Raw genomic sequence first — 24,487 nt, 5'->3', positions numbered from 1 at the left:
CGTACGTGGCCAACCGTGATAAGCTGTGGGTCTCTATGGGCCTGGGTGTCTGTGGGTCTCTATGGGCCTGGGTGTCTGTGGGTCTCTATGGGCCTGGGTGTCTGTGGGTCTCTATGGGCCTGGGTGTCTGTGGGTCTCTATGGGCCTGGGTGTCTGTGGGTCTCTATGGGCCTGGGTGTCTGTGGGTCTCTATGGGCCTGGGTGTCTGTGGGTCTCTCTGTGTGGACGTGTGTTGAACGTATAGAAGTGTGTATAGTGGAGTGTATGGTAGTTTGTATGGATGTTGAATTTCTATCGCTTCATACGCATCCAACCGCGCTAATCGGAGGTGCGGAGGGGAATGACTACAAACTAAACACGACAATAACTACAAGCAGTTCTAAAGAAATTAGTTCGTCAATCCAGGTGATGATTTAAAAGCGCATAGCTCCAGTAATATCGGAAGAGACCCACAGAGACCCATAGACTCGTATAGAACCATAGAGACCCACAACGACCCAGAGACCCACAAAGACCCAAAGAGACCCATACTCGTACGAATGTACGTATGTTGAATTTCTTTCGCACCGTACGCAGCCCAAGCGAGCTACTGGGTAGGGAAGGACAACGACATGCACACAAACACATTGTCGTGCTGCGGAGGAGCAGGACGTTGGTGGGTTGCTCGCTCAATGGCCTGCAGGGTCAACGGCGGCGTGGTGTATTCCGCAAATATGCCCGACTGTGAGGGCGGGTACAAGCCGGCGTGAGAAGGTTCAACATTGAGTTTTATGAGGGCACCACGGGGTGACCAGCCCCTCCCCAACCAGCCCCACCACTCCCACCCCCCACGCAACCTCACTCTCCCCACCCAGCCCCTCCCCACCCTCCCCACCCAGCATCTCCCCACCCTCCCCTCCCCACCCAGCCCCTCCCCACCCTCCCCTCTCCACCCAGCCCCACCCCTTCCATTTTTGAATGCACAACCGACGGACGGACACAATAATCCCCTGTGGGCTGGTGTAACCAGGAGGTTCCTACCCAGTATAACAAGCACTTCTGGAGCAATGAGTTTGTCAAACTCGAGACGTGAGTTTGCTCGTTTCTCTCTCACCCCGTGGTCCCGTGTCCTCCTCCGGGTTCCCCCCCACCCGCTTCCACATTTAGACATCGACGTCACCACGTGTATAGAGACATTTGGCTGCTGCTATGAATCCGATGGCCCAACGGATTAGAGAAACATCACGCCCCAGCCTTGGAGTAATTCATAACGGCAGCAGCAGTAGTAGCAGCAGCAGCAGTAGTAGCAGCAGCAGTAGCATCAGCATTAGTAGCAGTAGCAGCAGCAGTAGCAGCAGTAACAGTACTCAATGACAATGGGGTTGATGATGATGCTGATGCTGCACCAGAGCCGGGAGTCGAACCCCTCCGCCCGTGGCGAGGGGCACAGACATCGCGTGCCTCGAGCGCAGAATTAGCGGGACACGCTTCTCACGCCCATTATCCTCCTCCTCCTCGGCTGATGATAGACGCCAACCCCCCTCCCCCCACCCAGGTCGCTCATCGCGAGGCCCGTGCCGGGCGCTTAACTGAAGTGTCCACGGGGCGTGGCGCGTTCCCTCGTTCATCCCAAAACACCCCCGATAATCACCTCCAATTATGCGTTTCGTGTCACCTTCGCCGAAGCTAAAAGCGGTGACACACCGCACACACACACGCACCGCACCACACACACCGCACCACACAAACACGCCACAAACACAACACACACCACACACTACACACCACACCACACACCACACACACACCGCACGCACATACACCGCACACACACCCACCCACACCAACACACACCACACACCAGCACACACGTACCACACTCCAACACACACACAACAACAACCGCCATTTGCCACTAAGTGGCAGTGACGCCACCACGACGCTTGCGCCAGGCTATGTGCACCTTGAGGCCACGTTAAGTGATGAACGCCCGCTGGCAGGAGGTCACGGGGCAGACCCATCAGGTGCCACGGGTCGATTGACTGAGATGAGTGGCCGATGCGCCACCTGTGCCCCCTACTGTGACAACTTGCTGTACTTTAGCCACCCGGCGCTCCGCTCGTTGTTGTGAGCGTCGCTCCTCCGCCCTCCGTTATTGTTGGAGGGCGACTGCCTCCAACTGCCCAGTAGCGTCCTTCACGAGCCTCCTCCACAGAGGCCGATCTTGACACCGCTGGTACCAGTCATCAGCAAGTCCACTCAGCTCCACGTCCTCCTGTACCACATCACTCCATCTCTTCTCTAGCCCGTGCCGCGCCCGATTAGCCCCCTCTATCCGGCCGAACAAAAGCTGTTTAGGCATGCGGTGGCTGGGCATGCGGGCTACATGGCCCAGCCAACGCAGCCTTGCCTGCCGGAGGAGCTCACCGATGGGACTTTGCCCAAATCTTTCAAGGATTTGTGAGCTCCTCACACAATCCAGCCTGGTTAAACCCAGGATGGATCGTAGGCAGGCCAGCCTAAATGTTTCTAACCGGCGAAGATGTTCCATCAGGGGGGTCCACGTTTCGCAAGCGTAGAGAAGGGAGGGAATGACCGTGGCCGAGAAGACCTGAAGCTTCGTGCGGAGCGACAGACCAGGTAGCTTCCACACAGCGTTACGCAACCGATGAAAAGATAATGCCGCTCGACTGATTCGGAGTGAGACCTCTGCTGTTAAACTGGAGCGGGTCATGAGCATACTGCCCAGGTATGGGAAACTCTCTACTCTTTTTTTTACGATCAGAGGAAACAAGAAGATGGTCGGTGTAGTCGGCACTTTGCTTCGTTCATCATTTGGTATTGTTTTTGTTTCTCCACAACTACTCCATCACCGATTGGAAGTTGTGGCAGGTGCTTAGTTTTGGTGGGGCTGATGGTAAGGCCCCCACCTCTCAGTGGCACGCTACAGGTTCAGCAGCAGCGTCTCCAACTCCTCTTCTGACACACCACACGCACACCAACACACACACCACCACACCACATACCACACACACCACACACACATACACCACACACATCAACACACACACCACACACACCCCACACACACTATACCACACACACCACACACACACCACACACACCACAATCACACCATACACACCACACACACACCACACACACACCACACACACCACACACACCACACACACACCACACCACAGACACACCACAGACACACCACACACACACCACACACACAGATCACACATACCACACACACCACACACACACCACAACCACAGACACACCACACACACACACCACAAACACACCACACACACAACACACACACCACACACACACCACACATACCGGACTGGCTGTTGGTGATTGCTTTGCCACCGATGACCACCGCCCAGTAACTCGCCAAAGCTGAAAAGTAGAACTTGCTGCTGCTGCTTGTTGTTGTTGTTGTCATTGTGTTTAGTTTGTAATCCCCCCACCCGCAGCTCCGATACGATTATAATCAGAGTCGCATAAACCCGTCGACCCATACGGTTCACCCCGTATTCGTGTACAGGGAGATTGAGTTTTCAGGTCCACACGGCGCGCAGCCGTTTTAATACGGGCACAGTCATTGAGATTTCGATTTAAAGCTTTCGTGACTGCAGCGATTCATATTCTTGGTTATTTCGGTAAAGTCACGTAGAAGGGATAAAAAGATAAAATAATGTATTATTTGTATTATTTTATTATTTCCCTTCTACGTGACTTTACCGAAAGAACCATGAATATTTATTGAGCTTATGTATTTGTGTTTGTGCCTTGTGATGGGTGAACGTTGAGATTTTATGAGGGGCATGCGGTGACCAATGAGGTCTGAATTGGCCAGCTGTAATAAGGTAGGGCGCTGACAATGGGCTAACAGGGATGGGGTTGGGCTACGTACGGCGCTGCCGAAATAATGTCAACGTACAGAGTGTTTGTCGCCCTGGGGGCCGTCCATAAATGACGTCACGCGATTTTGGACGATTTTTGACCCCCCCCCTCCTTCGTCACACGGCGTCACAAAAAGTCAGACCCCCCCTCAAATATGACGTCATAAAGCTCTGCCCCCCCCCCCAAAATAAAACATGCTTCAAATCGCTTTAAACTATTGTCATTGTAGTGCGTATTTAATGTGGCGCTGCACTCTGATAATGTAGGATAAAACATTTATTAAAAAGTCTATTTAATTAAGTACAACGTGTTGTCTATATTTATTGAAAGTTGCGCATTTTGATGTGACGTCACATTTCTCAACCCCCATCCTCCCCCCCATCGTCACACATCGTCACAAATGCCTGACCCCCCGCCCCCCCCAGGTGCGTGACGTCATTTATGGACGGCCCCTTCAACAGACAGACAGAACGTTGAGGGGCGGATGCTGCTGTGAGCGAGCACCTTTTAAAGCCAACGCAGTGCACGCACGTGGGTGGGCGGGTAGGCGATCAGCACTGCAGCGCTAATATTTTGAAACACTGTGAGCAGATTCTGAGCCTGGGGGGAGGCCCGCCAACATTTCACGAAGTCGCCAATAATATTGGCCACGCGATGGGAACGAACGCATCACACATCATTGTATGGCTGAGTCGGCCTCAGATTTTGTGGTTGAGTCGAGCTAAGATTTTATGGGTGAGGTGAGCTAAGATCGGTTGGGGTATCCCTGTGCCATTAACCTCGTCCAACCTGAATGACCGCAAACACACACGAATAAACTCCCATAGGTCGCCACGGTGGCTAGGAGATGTTAACTACCTCGCCTGGTATGCAGGATGTCGTGGGTTCGATCCCGACCCTGACGCCTGTTGTACGTTTGGAATTTGCGTGTCTCTCTGTTTCATCATCATCATCACGGTGGCTAGGAGATGTTATCTGATATGCAGGGTGTCGTGGGATCGATCCCGACCCTGACGCCTGCTGTATATTTGGAGTTTGCGTGTCTATCTGTCTCTCTCTCACCATCACCGTGGCTATGAGATGTTAACTACCTCGCCTGGTCTACAGGATGTCGTGGGTTCGATCCCGACCCTGACGCCTGCTGTACCTTTGAAGTTAGCGTGTCTATCTGTCTCTCTCTCACCATCACAGTGGCTATGATATGTTAACTACCTCGCCTGGTCTACAGGATGTCGTGGGTTCGATCCCGACCCTGACGCCTGCTGTACCTTTGAAGTTTGCGTGTCTATCTGTCTCTCTCTCACCATCACAGTGGCTATGAGATGTTAACTACCTCGCCTGGTCTACAGGATGTCGTGGGTTCGATCCCGACCCTGACGCCTGCTGTACCTTTGAAGTTTGCGTGTCTATCTGTCTCTCTCTCACCATCACAGTGGCTGAGATGTTAACTACCTCGCCTGGTCTACAGGATGTCGTGGGTTCGATCCCGACCCTGACGCCTGCTGTACCTTTGAAGTTTGCGTGTCTCTCTCCCCGTGGTCGCGTGGATTTTTCTCCGGGTCCTCCGGTTTTCCCCTCCAAATTCAGAATCAACATCACCACGCGTTTCGAGTATTTGACTGCTGCTATTATATTTCCACACGATGAAATCTTAGGTCGACTCAGCCATAACATCTTCGTTGAGCTGCTATAATCTCATAGCCAGGGTCGCTTCTGAAAAAACCCAGATACACAGTAGGTCACATCGGCCTCGCAACTGGTAAGCACAAAATGAACAACAGAGTAAATCGTACGTTACGTTTGGCGCGTACACTTAATGGTGGCGAAAGTCCAACTCTGACAATTCGCACCTCACGTGACGAACGTGACTCTCAGTGACACGGGTGGGACATTGGAATTCGGACTATGCCGGGCTCATAACAGCACGAGTTGCGGTGGTCCAGATGTCTTGTGACCCACCCCCATCCTCCTCCTCTCCCACCCAATGTAAGTCCCCAAAACTCAATATTGTAAAGTTTATTTAAAACAGAAATTAATATTACGTAAAGGAACACAAATGCTAGGGGTGAATTAATTGAGGGGATGGGGGGGGGATGAGGAGCGGGGGTCACGAGACATCATTAGGGGCGCCGCGGTGGCTAGGAGATGTTAACTACCTCGCCTGGTATACAGGAGGTCGTGGGTTCGATCCCGACCCAAATGCCTGCTGCTGTATATTTGGAGTTTGCGTGTCTGTTTGTCTCTTTCTCACCATCACGGTGGCTAAGAGATGTTAACTACCTCGCCTGGTATTACAAGAGGTCGTGGGTTCGATCCCCACCCAAACGCCTGCTGTATATTTGGAGTTTGCGTGTCTCTCTCTCACCATCACGGTGGCTAGGAGATGTTAACTCCCTCGCCTGTCTACAGGAGGCCGTGGGTTCGATCCCGACCCAAACGCCTGCTGCTGTATATTTGGAGTTTGCATATCTCTCTTTCTCTGCCTATGGGCTCTTAGTGTATTTGGCTGCGATAACTTTCCACATTATGATAAGCCACTTCGCTTAGGCTATCAACAACAAGCAGTTCTAAAGAAATGAGTTTGTCAATCTGCATGGTGATTTGAAAGTACATAGCTCCCAGTGGCTACTTAATATCGGAGGAGTGTTCCAGACGGACGCGTCATCAATATCACCACCATCAACGTCAACATACCCCAATTATTCATTATGCAGCTATCTTAACATCACCACCATCATCATCACCACCACCAACATATATGCATGTTGAACTTCTTTCGCATCTTACGTAGCAAACCGCGTTAATAGGAGGTGTGTGTGTGGCGGGGGGAGGGAACTAACTAAATACAAGAAGAAGCAGTTCTAAAGAAATGAGTTGTGATGAAACTCGGTCAAGTGTAGCCAGTTGATGGGCTTAACCCGGTCACCAATGGCTCCTATAGAGATTCATAGACTCACACAGAGATCTACAGACTCACACAGAGACCCACATACTTCCACAGAGACCCATAGACTCACACAGAGACCCACATACCCACACAGAGACCCACAGACTCACACATAGACCCACGGATTAATACAGAGACCCATAGACTCACACAGAGCCATAGACTCACACAGAGGACCCATATAGCCATACAGAGACCGATATATTCACATAGAGACCCCATTGACTCACACAGAGACGCCATAGACTCACACAGAGACACATAGACTCACAGATACCACATAGGCTCACACAGAGACCCATAGACGCACACAGAGACACCATAGACTCGCACAAAAACCCATCGACCCATACAGAGACCCGTTGACTCACACAAAGACCCAGAGACCCACATAGATACACACCGACTCACACAGAGACCGAAACACTGACTTGTGATTAAACTACCTTCTCAGCCTTGAACAAATACAAACACTCCATTGAATAAAAATTCGTTCTGCATTTAACTTGGCAAAATTTCAGCTCCGCGTTATATAAAAAGTGAACTGATTAATCACGGCCGATGATGAAGTCATCGTGAGTGATTGGAGCGCACGTGGCGTATTAACCACGTGGCTAATTAACCACGTGGCCCCTTTCGAGTGTTATTGTTGTTGTCACGTGACGCAGAGCTGCACGTGCGCTCGAGCAGAGGGCGGATGTACGTCATATCCGGAGTCGTTGCATGAGTTGCCATATAAGGGCATAGCCGCGACAGTGGCGGGAAGGGGGTGGGAAGGGGGGTTTGAGAGGTGGGGGTGGGCGAGAGATGTGAGGGAGGGGGCCGGAAAAGGTCGAGGGAGAAAGGCGGTGTGGGGGCGTGAGGGAGGGGCCGGAAACGGTCGAAGGGGGAATTATATTTTGTTTTGTTATATATTTATGATTACATAATATTATTATATATTATTATGATTATTATTTTTTGTTACTCTATATTATTATATTTATTAAATTGACCATTGGCCTACAAATAAAATTCAGCAAAATAATATAATGAGTGGTGGCGGCGGCGGGGGGGGGGTTCAGAATTGGCAATGTGCGTGTGAGGAGAGACCGGGGGGGCCGGAAAAGGGTGCGGGGGGAACCGATGGACTGGGGAGGGAGGGGGCCGGAAGGGGTACAGGGGGAACAGATGCATATTGGGGGGGGGCCGGAAGAGCTAGAGGGGGGGATAGTCTCGTGGGGCGAGCTGGTGGGGATGGGCGGGGCGTAGTGGTGGAGGGGGGGGTCCTTATCTCGCATCAGCAGTTCCGCAATATAAGCACCGCGTGCTCTCATTGCCACATTTGGCGTCCGTCACGCGACGTCGCCTTCCTCCTCCGTTGCCGCCGCCTGCCGTGGCTGCTGCCGGGTTCGCCTCACGGCTGCTGCCGCTGTGCGCAGTGGCCATGTGGGGCTCGTTGCTGCTGCTGCTGCTGCTTCTGCAGAGCCTCTCTGTCATCCCTCTCGCGGCCTCGGAGTTACAGAGGAGCCCTCCCGCAGCTGACGACGATGTCCGCGCAGGTTTGTTGTTGCTTGCTGCGCGCGTGGTGGTGGTTGATGTTGGTGGTGGTTGTTGTGGTGGTGGTGTTGGTGGTAGTTGTTGATGGTGGTGGTGGAGGCTCGTGAAGGACGCTGCTGCTGAGCAGTTGGGAGGCAGTCGCCCCTCCAACAGCGGAGGGCGGAGGCGCTATGCTGCTCACAACAACGTGCGGAGCGCCGGGTGGCTAAAGCGCAGCGAGTTGGCACAGTAGGGGGCACAAGAGGTGCATCGGGCAGTCGTCTCGGTCAGTCGACCCGTGGCACCTGCTGGGTCTGCCCCGTGGCACCTGCTGGGTCTGCCCCGTGGCACCTGCTGGGTCTGCCCCGTGGCACCTGCTGGGTCTGCCCCGTGGCACCTGCTGGGTCTGCCCCGTGGCACCTGCTGGGTCTGCCCCGTGGCACCTGCTGGGTCTGCCCCGTGGCACCTGCTGGGTCTGACCCGTGGCACCAGCTGGGTCTGACCCGTGGCACCTGCTGGGTCTGACCCGTGGCACCTGCTGGGTCTGCCCCGTGGCACCTGCTGGGTCTGCCCCGTGGCACCTGCTGGGTCTGACCCGTGGCACCTGCTGGGTCTGACCCGTGGCACCTGCTGGGTCTGCCCCGTGGCACCTGCTGGGTCTGCCCCGTGGCACCTGCTGGGTCTGCCCCGTGGCACCTGCTGGGTCTGACCCGTGGCACCTGCTGGGTCTGCCCCGTGGCACCTGCTGGGTCTGCCCCGTGGCACCTGCTGGGTCTGCCCCGTGGCACCTGCTGGGTCTGCCCCGTGGCACCTGCTGGGTCTGCCCCGTGGCACCTGCTGGGTCTGCCCCGTGGCACCTGCTGGGTCTGACCCGTGGCACCTGCTGGGTCTGACCCGTGGCACCTGATGGGTCTGACCCGTGGCACCAGCTGGGTCTGCCCCGTGGCACCTGCTGGGTCTGCCCCGTGGCACCTGCTGGGTCTGCCCCGTGGCACCTGCTGGGTCTGCCCCGTGGCACCTGCTGGGTCTGCCCCGTGGCACCTGCTGGGTCTGACCCGTGGCACCTGCTGGGTCTGACCCGTGGCACCAGCTGGGTCTGCCCCGTGGCACCAGCTGGGTCTGCCCCGTGGCACCTGCTGGGTCTGCCCCGTGGCACCTGCTGGGTCTGACCCGTGGCACCCTGCTGGGTCTGACCCGTGGCACCCTGCTGGGTCTGACCCGTGGCACCCTGCTGGGTCTGACCCGTGGCACCCTGCTGGGTCTGACCCGTGGCACCCTGCTGGGTCTGACCCGTGGCACCCTGCTGGGTCTGACCCGTGGCACCCTGCTGGGTCTGACCCGTGGCACCCTGCTGGGTCTGACCCGTGGCACCCTGCTGGGTCTGACCCGTGGCACCCTGCTGGCTCTGCCCCGTGGCACCTGCTGGCTCTGCCCCGTGACCTCCTGCTAGCGGGCGTTCGACACTTCACGTGGCCTCAAGGTGCACATTGCCTGGCACAAGCGTCGTGGTGACGTCACCGCCACTTAGTGGCGAATGGCGGTTGTGGTGGTGGTTGTGGTGGTTGTGGTTGGAGTTGTGGTTGGAGTGGTGGTGGTTATGGTTGGAGTGGTGGTTGTGGTTGGAGTGGTGGTGGTGGTTGTGGTTGGAGTGGTGGTGGTTGTGGTAGGAGTGGTGGTGGTGTTCTCAATCGTCATCGGAATATTTATACTGCAGGAGGAATCCGATGAGTTATAAAGCTCTTCATTCACAGATGTTCAGTAAGAGGGGACATGGAGTAAGAACCTTACGACAACAATACACAATGCGCAGATTTGCAAAATGAAGATAAACAAGTCGCTTGAAAAAATACACGAATAAAACTAACCTCTTGGTGTATCTTAGCAGGCAAAGCCCACTGAAGTATTCAACTTATTTTTTTCAGAAACCACCTGACCATCACAAATGGTAACCTCGACAAAGTTGTGGTTTATCGTCGTCGTGGTGTGGACATATACCTGGTCAGCCCAAGGCCGTAGCCATGGAGTCAACATTGGGGGGGACCAAATCTTCCAGGGGGTCTAGGGGTCCCCCCCCCCCCCCCCAGAAAAAAAATCTAAATTTGAAAACTCATTTCCTGCCTAAAATATTAAAAAATGCACTAACACCTGGGATGGACTTTGTTTTTAGTTTTTACAATGTCTAATAGTGTATTGTATTACATTGCTCTGTTTTTTCTTTTTTACCTTTTTCTTGTTTCATTGTATATAATGGCAGAGATTGGGGATTAATAGAGTACAACCATAACCACAATCGTATTAACAGATCTATTTTATAGCAATATATTTGGGGGGGGGGGCATTTTGAGCATATATGCCTTGGGTCAACCCCTTATCAGTGCTTATTACAGACCAATTCAGACCTTATTGGTCACTCCGTGCCCCCTTATAAATCTCAACGTTCATCCTACAAAGTCCCATCACAAGGGACAAACACAAATAAATAATCTCAATAAATGTTCAAGTAATGAAACGGCTGTACGCCGGATGGACATGAAAATTCAGTTTCCCTGTACAAGAATATGGGGTAAACCGTATGGGTTGACAAATATGAAATGTATAGCGGCAAAATAATCTTAAATGATATCAATGTCATGTTTCTAAAATGAAGCTGCTGCTCCCTACTGTCTAAAGAGTTAACATTTGTCTAACAAATAGGCTTTCGCGACGAATTTAATAGTTTATCGACACTCATATTTACGCGATCCAACCCAAAAAACCTTGAGTTAACATATTTGTTAGTGGTGGTGCTACTGGTTTGCCTGATACGCACATTCTGCACCTCACCACCACCTGGTATAGAGCAACAGGAACGTAATACGAGGCTTTTTCGGTAAAGTCACATAGGTAAAAAAATAAAAAATAAATAAAATCACGAATAATTTTATTATGTTTTATTTTTATTATTTTATTACTTCCCTTCTACGTGTAACAGTGATCTACCTCAGTCGTGGCAGATCACTGTTACAATTCAGTGGGCTCACATGACATTGACTTCTCCAAGACAGGTTCTCTGCAAGCCATCTGGCTATCATGAGAGATTCGTTCATGAGGCGATCCACATATACAAACACAGAGACAATTTCAACCGAGAAGATGGATTCTGGCTTAGCAATCATTGGAAGGACGTAATAAACCATTTCGGATCTTAACTGATTGACTTTCAGACCGCGTTCCACTCACTGGCATGGTGCAGTGTGCAGAGTAATGTATGGTGTCGTAATTGTATAGTAAATATATAGCAGTGTGATACACATTAGGGTGGGTAGAATAATACATAGTGTTATATTAAAATGGATAAGGCAGCAACTGCAGCAGCAGCAGCAGCAGCAACTGCAGCAGCAGCAGCAACTGCAGCAGCAGCAGCAACTGCAGCAGCAACTGCAGCAGCAGCAGCAACTGCAGCAGCAGCAGCAGCAGCAGCAACTGCAGCAGCAGCAGCAACTGCAGCAGCAGCAGCAACTGCAGCAGCAACTGCAGCAGCAGCAGCAGCAACTGCAGCAGCAGCAGCAGCAACTGCAGCAGCAGCAGCAGCAACTGCAGCAGCAGCAGCAGCAACTGCAGCAGCAGCAGCAACTGCAGCTCCCTTTGATGCTGTTAATCCTGCATAATGCACATGCATATGTAGTACTAATCACATTCCTGCATTTACCATAAATATGCTAAATTCATATTGATATGCAAATTCATTTGTCAAGGCGCCCAGCTTATATATATGCTCCAAGCTCGTGTGCTGTTTCATTCAGACTCTGTCACCTCGACGGACCTGGTTTTCACCTGAGGACGGCTGCTTGCGTTGTGGCCGAAACGTCGTGAGAATAATTTTATTATGTTTTATTTTTATTATTTTATTACTTCCCTTCTACGTGACTTTACCGAAAGAACCAAGAAGATAAAATCACGACCTTTCGGAAGCAACACAAGCAACCGTCATCAGTAATTTTGCTGGAGCAGTCAACACCTGAAGAACAGTGTAGGACACATGTTTCAGATCATTATTTTCGTGGATGGGCTGGAAACTAAATTTGTTTAATGTTTGTACAGGGGTGTCAGAAACTGCATTAGCAGGGTTTACCCCCAATGTATTATTATCAGAAAGGTCACCAGCTTCAGAAAAATGAAGGTTAAAATTGTCAACTATTTTTTGGGGCTCTGAAAAATAGTCCCCTTTTAGGTTAAGTGCAACTGGAAGATTATCTGTAATTAGATGCCTTTTTTGTAAATACATTTTACTGTTTTCCAGAAGATCTTTGTGGGTCTCTGTGAATCTCCTGTGGGTCTCTATCGGTTTACAATATGGTGCCATAATTTGAGTTACATGGCCGCTATCACACTGCTGTGGCTTGTGTCTTTCATGCATCTGTGGGTCGTCGTATCGCGATGTGTCTCTGAATCTCCGTGGGTCTCTGGGTTTACGATATGGTGCCATGATTGGGTTGTATGGCCACGATCCTACTGATGTGGCATGTCTTTATTGCATCTCTATGTATCTGTGTGTCTCCCTTTAGGTTTATTACATGGTCCATAGTGCGGATTGCATGGCCACAATGGCACTAGTGTGGCTGTCTTTAATGCATTTCTGTGGGTCGCCGTGTATCGCTATGGATTTCTATGCATCTATGTGGGTCTATGGGTTTACTACATGATGCATGGCCACAATATTTCATTTTCCAACCTGACCACTTGTATGTGCCGTGTGTACGTATGAGCTTCTTTCGCACCAAATCTCGGCAGAGCCGGCCTCCTTTGCCTCCTTGACACGGGCCCGACTTCCCCGAGTGAACAAAAAGAATTGGTGGTTGTTGTTTTTAAATGGCGTTGTCCCCAGACAAGAGGATGGAGCTGCGTCTGGGAGTGAACCGCGTGGAGCGGCTCTCCGCCAACGAGACGCTGCTGCTGTCCCTGGAGGCGCTGCCCAACTCTGCGAGCTTCGTCACCTTCCAGGCACACAAGCGGGACGGCGGCGTTACCGTCGCCTTCTCCAGGGTAAACGGAACGGCCGTGGGGTAAAAGGAACCGCCAACTTCGGGTTTGTTGGTTTTTTCAAGTGGTTTTGCGGGTTTAAAACGAATTCTGAGAGGTTGCCTGACCCTGGAGTTTAATAGTTATTATTGATCCCCTCTCCCCCATTCCCCCCTCACCCCACCTACCCCAGGTTTCCCTCCCCTGTGATCCCCCGCCGCCCTCCCCCTACATAGGGCTGGCTTGGTTTCCCGGTTTGCGCGCGAGCCGCGTGACATGGGCTGTGGTATCGGGGGGCTCTCATTCTGTAAACGACAACAACAAAAATAAAAAAACGCCCTCCGCTAAGGAGGAGCCTCTGCTCTTCCACAAGCAGAAACCGACGTCCTGGAAGCTGTGGGAGCAGACCCACACTTTGCCCTACCCACAACATGACTCTCATTCCCCTCTCGTGTAGCCTGTAACAGACTGTTGGGGCAAGTGCTTTCAGCGAGTAGCAATACCCAGTGAAGGCCGCAACGGCACACGAGGGGGTGGGTGGGCCAGCACCACGCTCGCCCGCTTTTGTCTCCCCAGTCACGATGATTTTACACGGCACACCGTACTAAGGTACTCATTTGAGGCCGAGTCGACCTAGGGGAGGCCCAGGTCCGGTTAAGGTAATCGTTGCCGGTGTTGGCCGCGAAAGCCGGAATCGAACCTTGGGTCGCCAGACTCGAAGAGGCACGTGCTAACCGCGACACTACCGCTCCCCACACTGATGCGGCGCTTGTGCCAGGCCATGTGCACGTGAAGTGTCGAACGCCCGCCAGCAGGAGGTCACGGGGCAAACCCAGGTGTCACGGGTCGACTGACTGAGATGACGGGAGACGACTGGCTGATGCACCACCTGTGCCCCCTACTGTGCCAACTTGCTGTGCTTTAGCCACCCAGCGCTCCGCACGTTGTTGTGAGCGTCGCTCCTCCGCCCTCCGTTGTTGCTGGAGGGCGACTGCCTGCAACTGGCCAGTAGCGTCTTTCACGAGCCTCCTCCACAAAAGTCGATCTTGACACCGCTGGTATCAGTCATGGGCAAGTCCACTCGGCTCCACATCCTCCTGTACCACATCACTCCATCTCTTCTCTAGGCCGGATAGCCCCCTCTATCTGGCCGAACAAAAGCCAAATCTTGACTTAAAGCTTTCGTGACTGCAGGAATTCATATTCTTGGCTATTTTGGTAAAGGTTCAAAGAAAATAAAAAAAAAACTAGAGCCTCTTTTTTTATTTTCTTCCTGATGACGAACGCTTGTGTTGCAATCGAAACGTCGTAGTTTTTTATTTTGTTGTTGTTGTTTTCTTTGAAACCTATCTTTGTGACTTTACCGAAAGACCCAAGAATACGAACAAAAGCTGTTTAGGCATGCAGTGGCTGGGCATGCGGGCTACATGACCCAGCCAACGCAGCCTTGCCTGCCGGAGGAGCTCACCGATGGGACTTTGCCCAGATCTTTCAAGGATTTGTGAGCTCCTCACACAATTCAGCCTGGTTAAACCCAGGATGGATCGTAGGCAGCCCAGCCTAAATGTTTCCAACCGGCGAAGATGCTCCATTAGGGGGGTCCACGTTTCGCAAGCGTAGAGAAGGGAGGGAATGACCGTGGCCGAGAAGACCTGAAGCTTCCACACAGCATGACGCAGCCGATGAAAAGATAATGCTGCTCGACTTATTTGGAGTGAGACCTCCGCTGTTAAACTGAAGCAGTTCATTAGCATACTGCCCAGGTATGGGGAAACTTTCCACTCTCTCCACAACTGCCCCATCACCAATTGGAGTTGTGGGGTTGGAGTGCCCGATGGTACAAAATACCCAGGCAGGTGCTTAGTGGTTGGTGGGGCTGATGGTAAGGCTAACCCTATAACCCTCTTAGTGGCAAGCTCCAGGTTCAGCAGCAGCGCCTCCAACTCCTCCTCTGAATGAGCAGCAATTACTCGATCATTGGCATACATAACATCGTTGACCAATAGGGTGCCATCCCTTGACTGCACCCGGGCATCGATCAGCCTCCCATAATATCTGTACCAGATGGAAATTCCTCTAGTACAGCCATTGAAGGCTTCACGAACTACGTGTTCGAAATAGATGTTAAATAATGTTGGAGCCAGAGGACATTCCTGTCGCACCCCAAGGTGAACCGGGAATGGCTCCGATTCCCGGCCACATAGTTTTACCCAGGCCTGCTCACCATCATGAAGGTCCTTAATGATCGTGAGCAGAGTCAGGGACTCCGAAAGCACGAAAAACAACCCAGAGTCCAAGCCTACTGATGGTATCATTGTCCTTGACCAGGTCAATAAATTAGATGTAGGTCTTGTTGGAATTCCCTACACCTCTGCTGTAGCAGACGGACAGAAAATATGGCATCTGTGCAGGACCGCCCGTTCCTGAAACCGCATTGAGGTTCTACAAGCATCTCCTCAGCATGCCTAGCAAGGTGATTGTTGAATGTCCTTGCAAGGATTATTTCTCGGCACACTGATGAGTGAGATGCCCCTGTAGTTGTTACAGTCTGTGCGGTCCTCCTTGTTAAAGAGGGGGACCACCAGGGCATCCTTCCAATCATGTAGATCCCATCCAGTGGTCCAGACTGTTGTTATGGTGTCATGTAGGGCAGTCTGTGCACAAACGCCACCCTCCCTCAGCATTTCGCTTGGGAGATCTCTGCCCGGTGCCTTTCTTGGTGGTCTCAAGACTCGCCTTCAGTACTTCCTCAGCCAGCCACTCACAGGGTGTGACTTCTTCCAATATTTGAGGCACCGCAGCCTCAGCAGGGTCATTCCCACTTTGTCCCATGATGGGATTTCCCCTCCCCCAGAACCTCACAGAAATGCTCAGCAAATCTGCAAACCTGGGGGTCGGAGATTGTGTGTGTTTTAATACAGTAATTTGATTCTTTGCATAAGGTATATATTTGGCGTTTGAACGTCTTAACACCTCTCCTGTTTAATTGCCAGGAAAGGGTAAAAAGCTATTAATGTTTTTTTCATACTTTGATACTGGCAAAAAAAGGTCCCATTTTGTGTAACTGCTGATCGGGATGTAAGATTTTCGGTGTGCGCGTGTGGAATAATAATGTGTGTGTGTCAGGCCCTCAGGAGAGGAAACTCGTACACTGGCACGGACGCAGGGCTGCTGTTTTCACTTCATCCCCGGGACAGCCGACTGCTGTGGTACATGTACACGGGGGCCCAAGCCAACGCCACAGCCAGCCTTCTGGCGCTGGCCTATTCAGCCAGTGGTGAGGATCACGCGCACACACACACACACGGCGTGTGTGGCTAAGCACTGCGCGTGTGTGTATGTCGTGTGTGTGTGTCGTGTGTGTATGTCGTGGGGAGTGGTGGTGCAGCGTTTGGCGCGCCGCGCTACGAACCCGGCGACCCGAGTTCGATTCTCGCTCGCGGCCACCAACGCCAGTGACGATTATCTGAACCGGCTCTGGGCCTCCTCTAGGTTGACTCGGCCTCAAATGAGTACCTGGTGCGTTGTGTAAACATCGCCACGCGGGAGACAACGGCGGGTGTGGTGCTGGCCACCTGCCCCCTCGTGTGCCGTGCCGGCCTTCGTAGGTAGCTACTCGCTAGCGGCACTTGCCCCAACAGTCTGTTAAGGCTACACGGGGGATGTTTGTCTTTTGTCTTTGTATGTTGAACTTTCTTCGCACGGTACGTAGCCGACCGTGCTCATCGGAGGTGCTAGGGAAGGACCACAAACTAAACACACAAATCGGCTTACCCTTGCATGTTAAGATTTGAAAAAAAAAAGTTTAAATGCTTCCATTTCAATAGTGTGTGTGTGTGTGTTTATTTTAATTGTGTTTTTTTTTAAATGTGTTTTTTTTTGTGGTCCGTGTTTATAATAGTGGGTTAAATTGCAGTTCGTCTGTGTTTCGCCAGTGGCTCCCGCGGTGCCCTACTCAACTGCTCTGCTCTACACTGCACACTGCTATACTACACAATACCTTACTACACTACACTTCTGGCTGGCCATCGAACAAACAGTCACCACATCGCGTGGCGCTTTCAGATCGCGCTGCTTTTGCGGCCGTCTGCAACGCTCCTGCCTTCCCATATTAGGAAGCCCCCTGGATCTGTGCACGGCGATGGTGATTGCGCTGAGAGACAGAGCGGCACATGGATTAGAGAACACACACAGGGTAGAGACATCACCATCGCCACCGCATTGCTCTTCATCCAGCAGTAGATGGAACAACGGCGGTGGTTACCGCACCGCACGCCTACAGATGCGCTGCTTCTGCGGCCGTCTGGAATGCTCTTCCCTTCCGATAATATTCGGACGCCGCTGCGAGCCGTGCTGCTGCACAAAGAAATCGTCGTTTCGATTGACAAACTCGTTTCTTTACATTCTTGACAGCGGCTTGTTGTTCGTGCCCGCCAGCCGCCCCCACGGTGGCAGCTTTAGCAGATTCATTTTGAGGTTGACGTGAACTCGGGAGGAGGGGCCGTGTCGGCGTTTTGAATATATTGGCAGCTGATGGGATTGGCAATGGAACTCTGGGGCAGTTGTTGATTGGTAGGCATGGCGTGTAGTAGTAGTAGTAGTGGTCGTATTGATAGTAAGAGTCCACATCCGGTTACGACTTGATACATCCGATCCACGTTTTTCAGCTCTCTCCGCTCTCTCCGCTCCACTCGTTCCTGTCCGCTCCCCTCCACTCTTCGAGCAGACCCTGTGCCGGGCGGCTGTAACCTGGAGTACGACATGGAGGTGGACCCCAACCTCCGTCTGAGCTACAACCTCTACGAGACGGTGCTGGAATTTGCTCCGGCCAACCTCGGTTACCCACGGTCGGTCATCCCTTCTGCCCACCCAACTACACCATTTAGATACTTTACACAATAATCATATACTATACACGACACCATTTACATACTTTACACAATAATCATATACTATACACTATACCATTTACATACTTTACACAATAATCATTTACTATACACTACACCATTTACATACTTTACACAATAATCATATACTATACACTACACCATTTACATACTTTACACAATAATCATATACTATACACTATACAATTTACATACTTTACACAATAATCATTTACTATACACTACACCATTTGCATACTTTACACAATAATTATATACCATACACTACACCATTACATACTTTACACAATAATCATATACTATACACTATACCATTTACATACTTTACACAATAATCATATACTATACACTACACCATTTACATACTTTACACAATAATTATATACTATACACTATACCATTTACATACTTTACACAATAATCATATACTATACACTACACCATTTGCATACTTTACACAATAATCATATACTATACACTATACCATTTACATACTTTACACAATAATTATATACTATACACTACACCATTTGCATACTTTACACAATAATCATATACTATACACTACACCATTTGCATACTTTACACAATAATCATATACTATACACTACACCATTTGCATACTTTACACAATAATCATATACTATACACTACACCATTTACATACTTTACACAATAATCATATACTATACACTATACAATTTACATACTTTACACAATAATCATTTACTATACACTACACCATTTGCATACTTTACACAATAATTATATACCATACACTACACCATTACATACTTTACACAATAATCATATACTATACACTATACCATTTACATACTTTACACAATAATCATATACTATACACTACACCATTTACATACTTTACACAATAATTATATACTATACACTATACCATTTACATACTTTACACAATAATCATATACTATACACTACACCATTTGCATACTTTACACAATAATCATATACTATACACTATACCATTTACATACTTTACACAATAATCATATACTATACACTACACCATTTGCATACTTTACACAATAATCATATACTATACACTATACCATTTACATACTTTACACAATAATTATATACTATACACTACACCATTTGCATACTTTACACAATAATCATATACTATACACTACACCATTTGCATACTTTACACAATAATCATATACTATACACTACACCATTTGCATACTTTACACAATAATCATATACTATACACTACACCATTTGCATACTTTACACAATAATCATATACTATACACTACACCATTTGCATACTTTACACAATAATCATATACTATACACTACACCATTTGCATACTTTACACAATACTCATATACTATACACTACACCATTTGCATACTTTACACAATAATCATATACTATACACTACACCATTTGCATACTTTACACAATAATTAGATACTATACACTATACCATTTATACTGGTAGGAATCTCCGGGTACTCTAGGTTACAGCCGCTGCGTGTGTGTACGTGTGTGTGCGTAGTAATAGCCTGCCGGCGTGCGCCTGCTTCTCTCCCTCGTCCGCAGGGGTTCTGCGCCACCAGCCTGCGACCAGGACAAGGGCCCCGAGTCTCGCTGGCGCCTGCAGTACGACGTCTACCAGACCTTCCTCGACGAGGGCGACCTGGGGGCGGACTCTCTCCTGAGCGCCCTGCGCCGCTTGTCCACCGCCGGCGGCTGCGAGGCGTACGGCTCCAAGGTACGTACGGAAAGTCCGTGTGTGTGTGTGTGTGCGTGTGTGTGTGTGTAAGGGGAGAGCGGTGGGGTAGCAGTTGGCGCGCTGCGCTACGAACCTGACCACCCGACTTCGATTCCCGCTCACGGCCAACATCGGTGACGATTAGCTGAACCGGTCCTGGGCCTCCCCTAGGTCGACTCGGCCTCCAAAGAGCACCTGGTGAGGTGTGTAGTAAACATCGCCACTGGGGAGAAAGACGGCTGGGCATGGTGCTGGCCACCCACCCCACCTCGTGTGCTGTTCTGGCCTTCATAGGTGTTGATCGCGAACAGCACTTGCCCCAACAGTGTTTTTAAAGGCTATATGGGGGATCTTTGTCTTTGTGTTGTACGAGCCTGACGGATTGTATCGGTGCGTGTACGAATAAATATGCGTGCCTTAGTACAGGTGCTGCTACTTGGTATCGGCACTTGCCCCAACAGTCTTAAGGCTACACAGGGAGATTTGTGTATTTTGTAATGTGCCGCTAGTAGTAGTAGTCGTATATGCAAACCTGTCGAGCCATGCGGTTTACCCGTATTTTTGTGCAGGGAAATGAGTTTTCGGGTCCATATGGCGTACAGCAGGTTTCAATACGGGCAACGACGAAGAATTGTGTTTGTCCCTTGTGATGGCACTTTGTAGGATGAACGTTGATATTTATAATATTGTCCATAAATAGAGGGTTTGTTGTGGGTTGGAGATCGCGTAAATATGCATTGGTTTGTCGTCAAACCCGCTACCGCCACCATCCAACATGCAGCCGATTATAAGAAAGGTTTGTCACATAAACAAAATGTGACGATTTAGTTACTAGTTGAGCACTTACCAAGGGGGGTGTGTGTGTAGTGGGGAGCGGTCGTGCAGCGTTGAGCGCTACGCTGCGCTATGAACTGATCGACCCGAGTTCGATTCCCGGTCCTGGACAACACCAGGTGGCGATTTTATCCGAACCGGTCATGGGCCTCCCCTAGGTCGACTCAGCCTCCCAAATGAGTACCTGGTGCAGTGTGCAGTAACCATCGCCACTGGGGAGACAAAGGCGGCCAGGCGTGGTGCTGCCCACCCACCCCCTCGTGCAGTGCCGGCCTTCGTAGGTGCTGCCGATCTCAGAACGCACGCGAGAGGCCTAGTGGTAGTGGTAGTATTGGCGCCGCTGTGTTTTTTTTTGAAGACGTGCACTCGCACACCGCAGGGGACGTTAGCGGAACTACCGCCGCCAGTCTGCGATAGCCGGCGCCAAAAACTGTGCCACGCGAACGGCACCACTCGGCACCGCACGCAAGGCCTTGCGGGAGGATTGATACCGATTTATAAAAGTTGATTTATTTTGAGCTTTTCCCTTGCGGTTTCGTTCCGATGACGTGTGTGTGTGCGTCATCGGAACAGGAAAGGGTTAACATCCTTCTGTATTATTGCTGCAAGAGGGTATGGGTGTAAAGCCTTTATTTTTTTTTTTTCAATTGAATGGCTGATGGATATCCCCGACTCCTCCAGTCTTGACTGGGGACTATTTTCGACCTTTTTCCCCTTTGGGGGAGTGTGAGTCGTCAATCTCTAGAACTCTAGATCTCCTGGACTCCTCGACCCCCCCCCCTCCCCCACCGTCTCTATCTGTCTCAGTCTCGATCTCTGGATCACTCGGTGTCTCGGTGTCTCTCTCCTTCGATCTCGCGCAAGCCGGTCGCGTCTGCCGAGTTGTCCCTCGTTACTTTCCACCACCTTGCCGTGCCCATGCCGGGTCCTTGGGAGCTCCGCTCTCTTGGTGCCGCCCCAGCCGGCCGGAGGGCCTTGAAGATGCCGCCGCCGCCGCCTCGTGTTTGCGCCTCTTCCCCGGGGCGCCGTGGTGATTCGCCGAGGCAGCAGGTCTATTCGTGGTGATGAATGGCTTCCCTTTGTGGTGGTCCGTCCCAGTTGCCGCGTTGCGGCGAGCACTTTGCGTGCCGTTTGTTAAACCCCTGCGAGCGCAACGCGGACGAAGATCCCCCATGTAGCCTTAACAGACTGTTGGGGCAAGCGCTGTTAGCGAGCACCTACACACACACACACATACAAAGACAAAGATCCCCTGTGTAGCCTTAACAGACTGTTGGGGCAAGTGCTGTTAGCGAGCACCTACACACACACATACAAAGACAAAGATCCCCTGTGTAGCCTTAACAGACTGTTGGGGCAAGTGCTGTTAGCGAGCACCTAACGAAGGCCGGAGTTGCACACGAGGGGGTGGGTGGCCAGCCACAGGCCCGGCCGCCTTTGTCTCCCCAGTGGCCATGTTTTTACGCACTGCACCAGGTACTCATTTGAGGCTGAGTCGACCTAGGGGAGGCCCCAAGGATCGGTTCAGATAATCGTCACGTGATGTTGGCCGTGAGCGGGAATCGAACTCTGCGTCGCCAGGTTCGTAGCGTGGCGTGCTCACCGCTACAGCTCCGCTCCCCCTTGCACACGCGGACGGACACGCGTCTGATTGTTTGTGCGAAGAAGCCCATTGAAGTGGTTTTTATATTTGAAGCAACTGGAATACAATTTGCCCCTCATTCGCCACCCCCCCCCCCCCCCCAAGGGAAAGCGTACAAGTTTTATTTTGATGTGTGTGTGTGTGGCACTGGTTGGCACCCTGTACGATATAATTATATGTATATATATTATTTTATTTAAAACCCAGCATGTGACATTCGTCGATTTATTTATATTATTCCGCGGGTGGCATGGCGTGGCAGAGTTTAATCACGCTTGACGCCCCCCCCCTGGGGATCTGCGGCGCTTTCAGAATCGCTGCTCCTGGCGGCCGTCTGGAATGCTCTTCCCTTCTGATATTAGCAAGCCACTGGGAACGGTGCACTTCCAAATCATCATCATCGAGATCGGCAAACTCAAATAATCATGACGGCTTTTTGTGTTTAGTTGTCCTTTCACCGCGCCTTCCGATTTTGCACGGTTGGCTACGTACTGTGCGAAAGAAGTTCCACACACATACAACTCTGAGTCTCCCCTTACCCCCCCCCCCCCCGTACGTATTGGCAGCGGTGTAGCCGTCAAATTCTCAATGCTGCCCCCCCCCCCCCCCCAATCTTCCACTGTGTGTTTGTTTTGACCCAGAGCGTCACCTTTGTAAAAGGATCTTCCCCAGAAGCGGTTCTGTTAATGTCCACTTCTCTCTGTGGGCTGTTCTCCCAAGATGGAAGTTTTGTTTTTATTTCTTCCCCCCCCCCCCCAAACCCCACCTCAACCTCCCAAGAGGAGGTTCCGAAATCGCTTCCACGATCTGTTCCCCGTTCCCCCCCCCTTCCCCCCCCCCCCCCCCAGATGCGGACGCTGAGCTCGTCGGAGAAGCCGCGCCTGATGCAGACGTCGTACCCGGGCCAGGGCGTGGTGTACTGCGTGGTGGTGCGCGACCCCCGGCGCAACACCAGCGCTGCCTACGTGCCCGCCGCCACCTACGCCTGCAGCTTCGCGGCGCGCAGCGACGGCTGCTACCACCTCGGTGCGTCTCCATGGCCGTCGCCGTGGCCTTTGCCGTTATTCCCGTAGTTGTCGTCGTCATCGTCGTGGTCGTCCTCATGAACCACCATCGGCGCTGTCGCCGCTCGCCGCCGTTGCCGGAGTCTCTCGCTCCCCGCGTGCGGCCCCCGGCTGGCCTGACCTCAGTGTGTTTACGGTGAACTTCTTCGGCACCGTACGTTGCCAGGCCGTGCTCAACTCCACTAAGCTCGACTCTTTTTAAATCCTTTATATTAAGTTCGCTTGCTTGCTTGCGCGCTTATGACCGTGCAAATCTTTCGGTCGTTTTTTAACCCACTTCCCGTGATCCAATCGAGCTGACATTTTGCACACAGACTCGTTGTGCGTGACAATTAATGTTCGTGGAAATTTTTTTTCCAAAATTTTACACTTTTTAGGAAAAAAAAAATATTTAATTACCAATTGCTTAATGGTGACAGGCAATCATCTGACCCATAGGTGGCAGCCATCTCAAACCAGAGGACGAGAGGACTCTAGCCGCCACGCATATAAAGGATTTATAGTGAAAAACTTTGTTTTTACGGGTAAATGTTTTCATGTTACATTTGGCAGCTGCCAAATTAATCATTTGGTGTAGGCGCTACTTTGTGTCGACTTCTTTTCCCTTTCGTACGGATTCATAGCAGCAGGATAAAGACGGAGTTATCCACTCGATTGTCTGATCGGACGCAGGGTGGGGATCTCGTCCGTTTTGAAGGCGGCGGCAGCGGCTGGTTTACGACGCGGCGGTCGATTTTTGGTTTGGAATTCGTGGCCATGCCGATCGCTCGGCCACCGAATCATCTTTGTGCCGCTTCTGGAGTCGGGTGGTCTCATCGGCCGCATGGCCCGGTCCCGATTCCGTTGGTGGGCCACCATCGGCGGCGTGTTTGTTGGTTCGAGTGCCATCCAGCCCCTCTCTCGAGTGCCAT

At 51.1% G+C, this 24,487-nt stretch overlaps 1 protein-coding gene across 1 annotated transcript in view; it reads left to right on the top strand.

Moving 5' to 3' along the window:
• The first annotated feature begins 8,115 nt into the window (after positions 1-8,115).
• Positions 8,116-24,487, top strand: part of TM7SF3 (transmembrane 7 superfamily member 3) — a 44,972-nt gene continuing 28,600 nt past the window's right edge. The window contains exons 1-6 of the mRNA XM_078882347.1: positions 8,116-8,391; positions 13,233-13,390; positions 16,493-16,643; positions 18,093-18,213; positions 19,865-20,036; positions 23,361-23,538. Of these exons, the coding sequence (XP_078738473.1) occupies positions 8,277-8,391; positions 13,233-13,390; positions 16,493-16,643; positions 18,093-18,213; positions 19,865-20,036; positions 23,361-23,538 (895 nt within the window). The 5' untranslated portion in view covers positions 8,116-8,276. The remainder of the gene's footprint in view (positions 8,392-13,232; positions 13,391-16,492; positions 16,644-18,092; positions 18,214-19,864; positions 20,037-23,360; positions 23,539-24,487) is intronic.

This window comes from Lampetra fluviatilis, chromosome 64, assembly GCF_964198595.1.
Source record: "Lampetra fluviatilis chromosome 64, kcLamFluv1.1, whole genome shotgun sequence".
Taxonomy (NCBI): domain Eukaryota; kingdom Metazoa; phylum Chordata; class Hyperoartia; order Petromyzontiformes; family Petromyzontidae; genus Lampetra; species Lampetra fluviatilis.
This window is presented reverse-complemented; position numbering and strand designations above follow the sequence as displayed.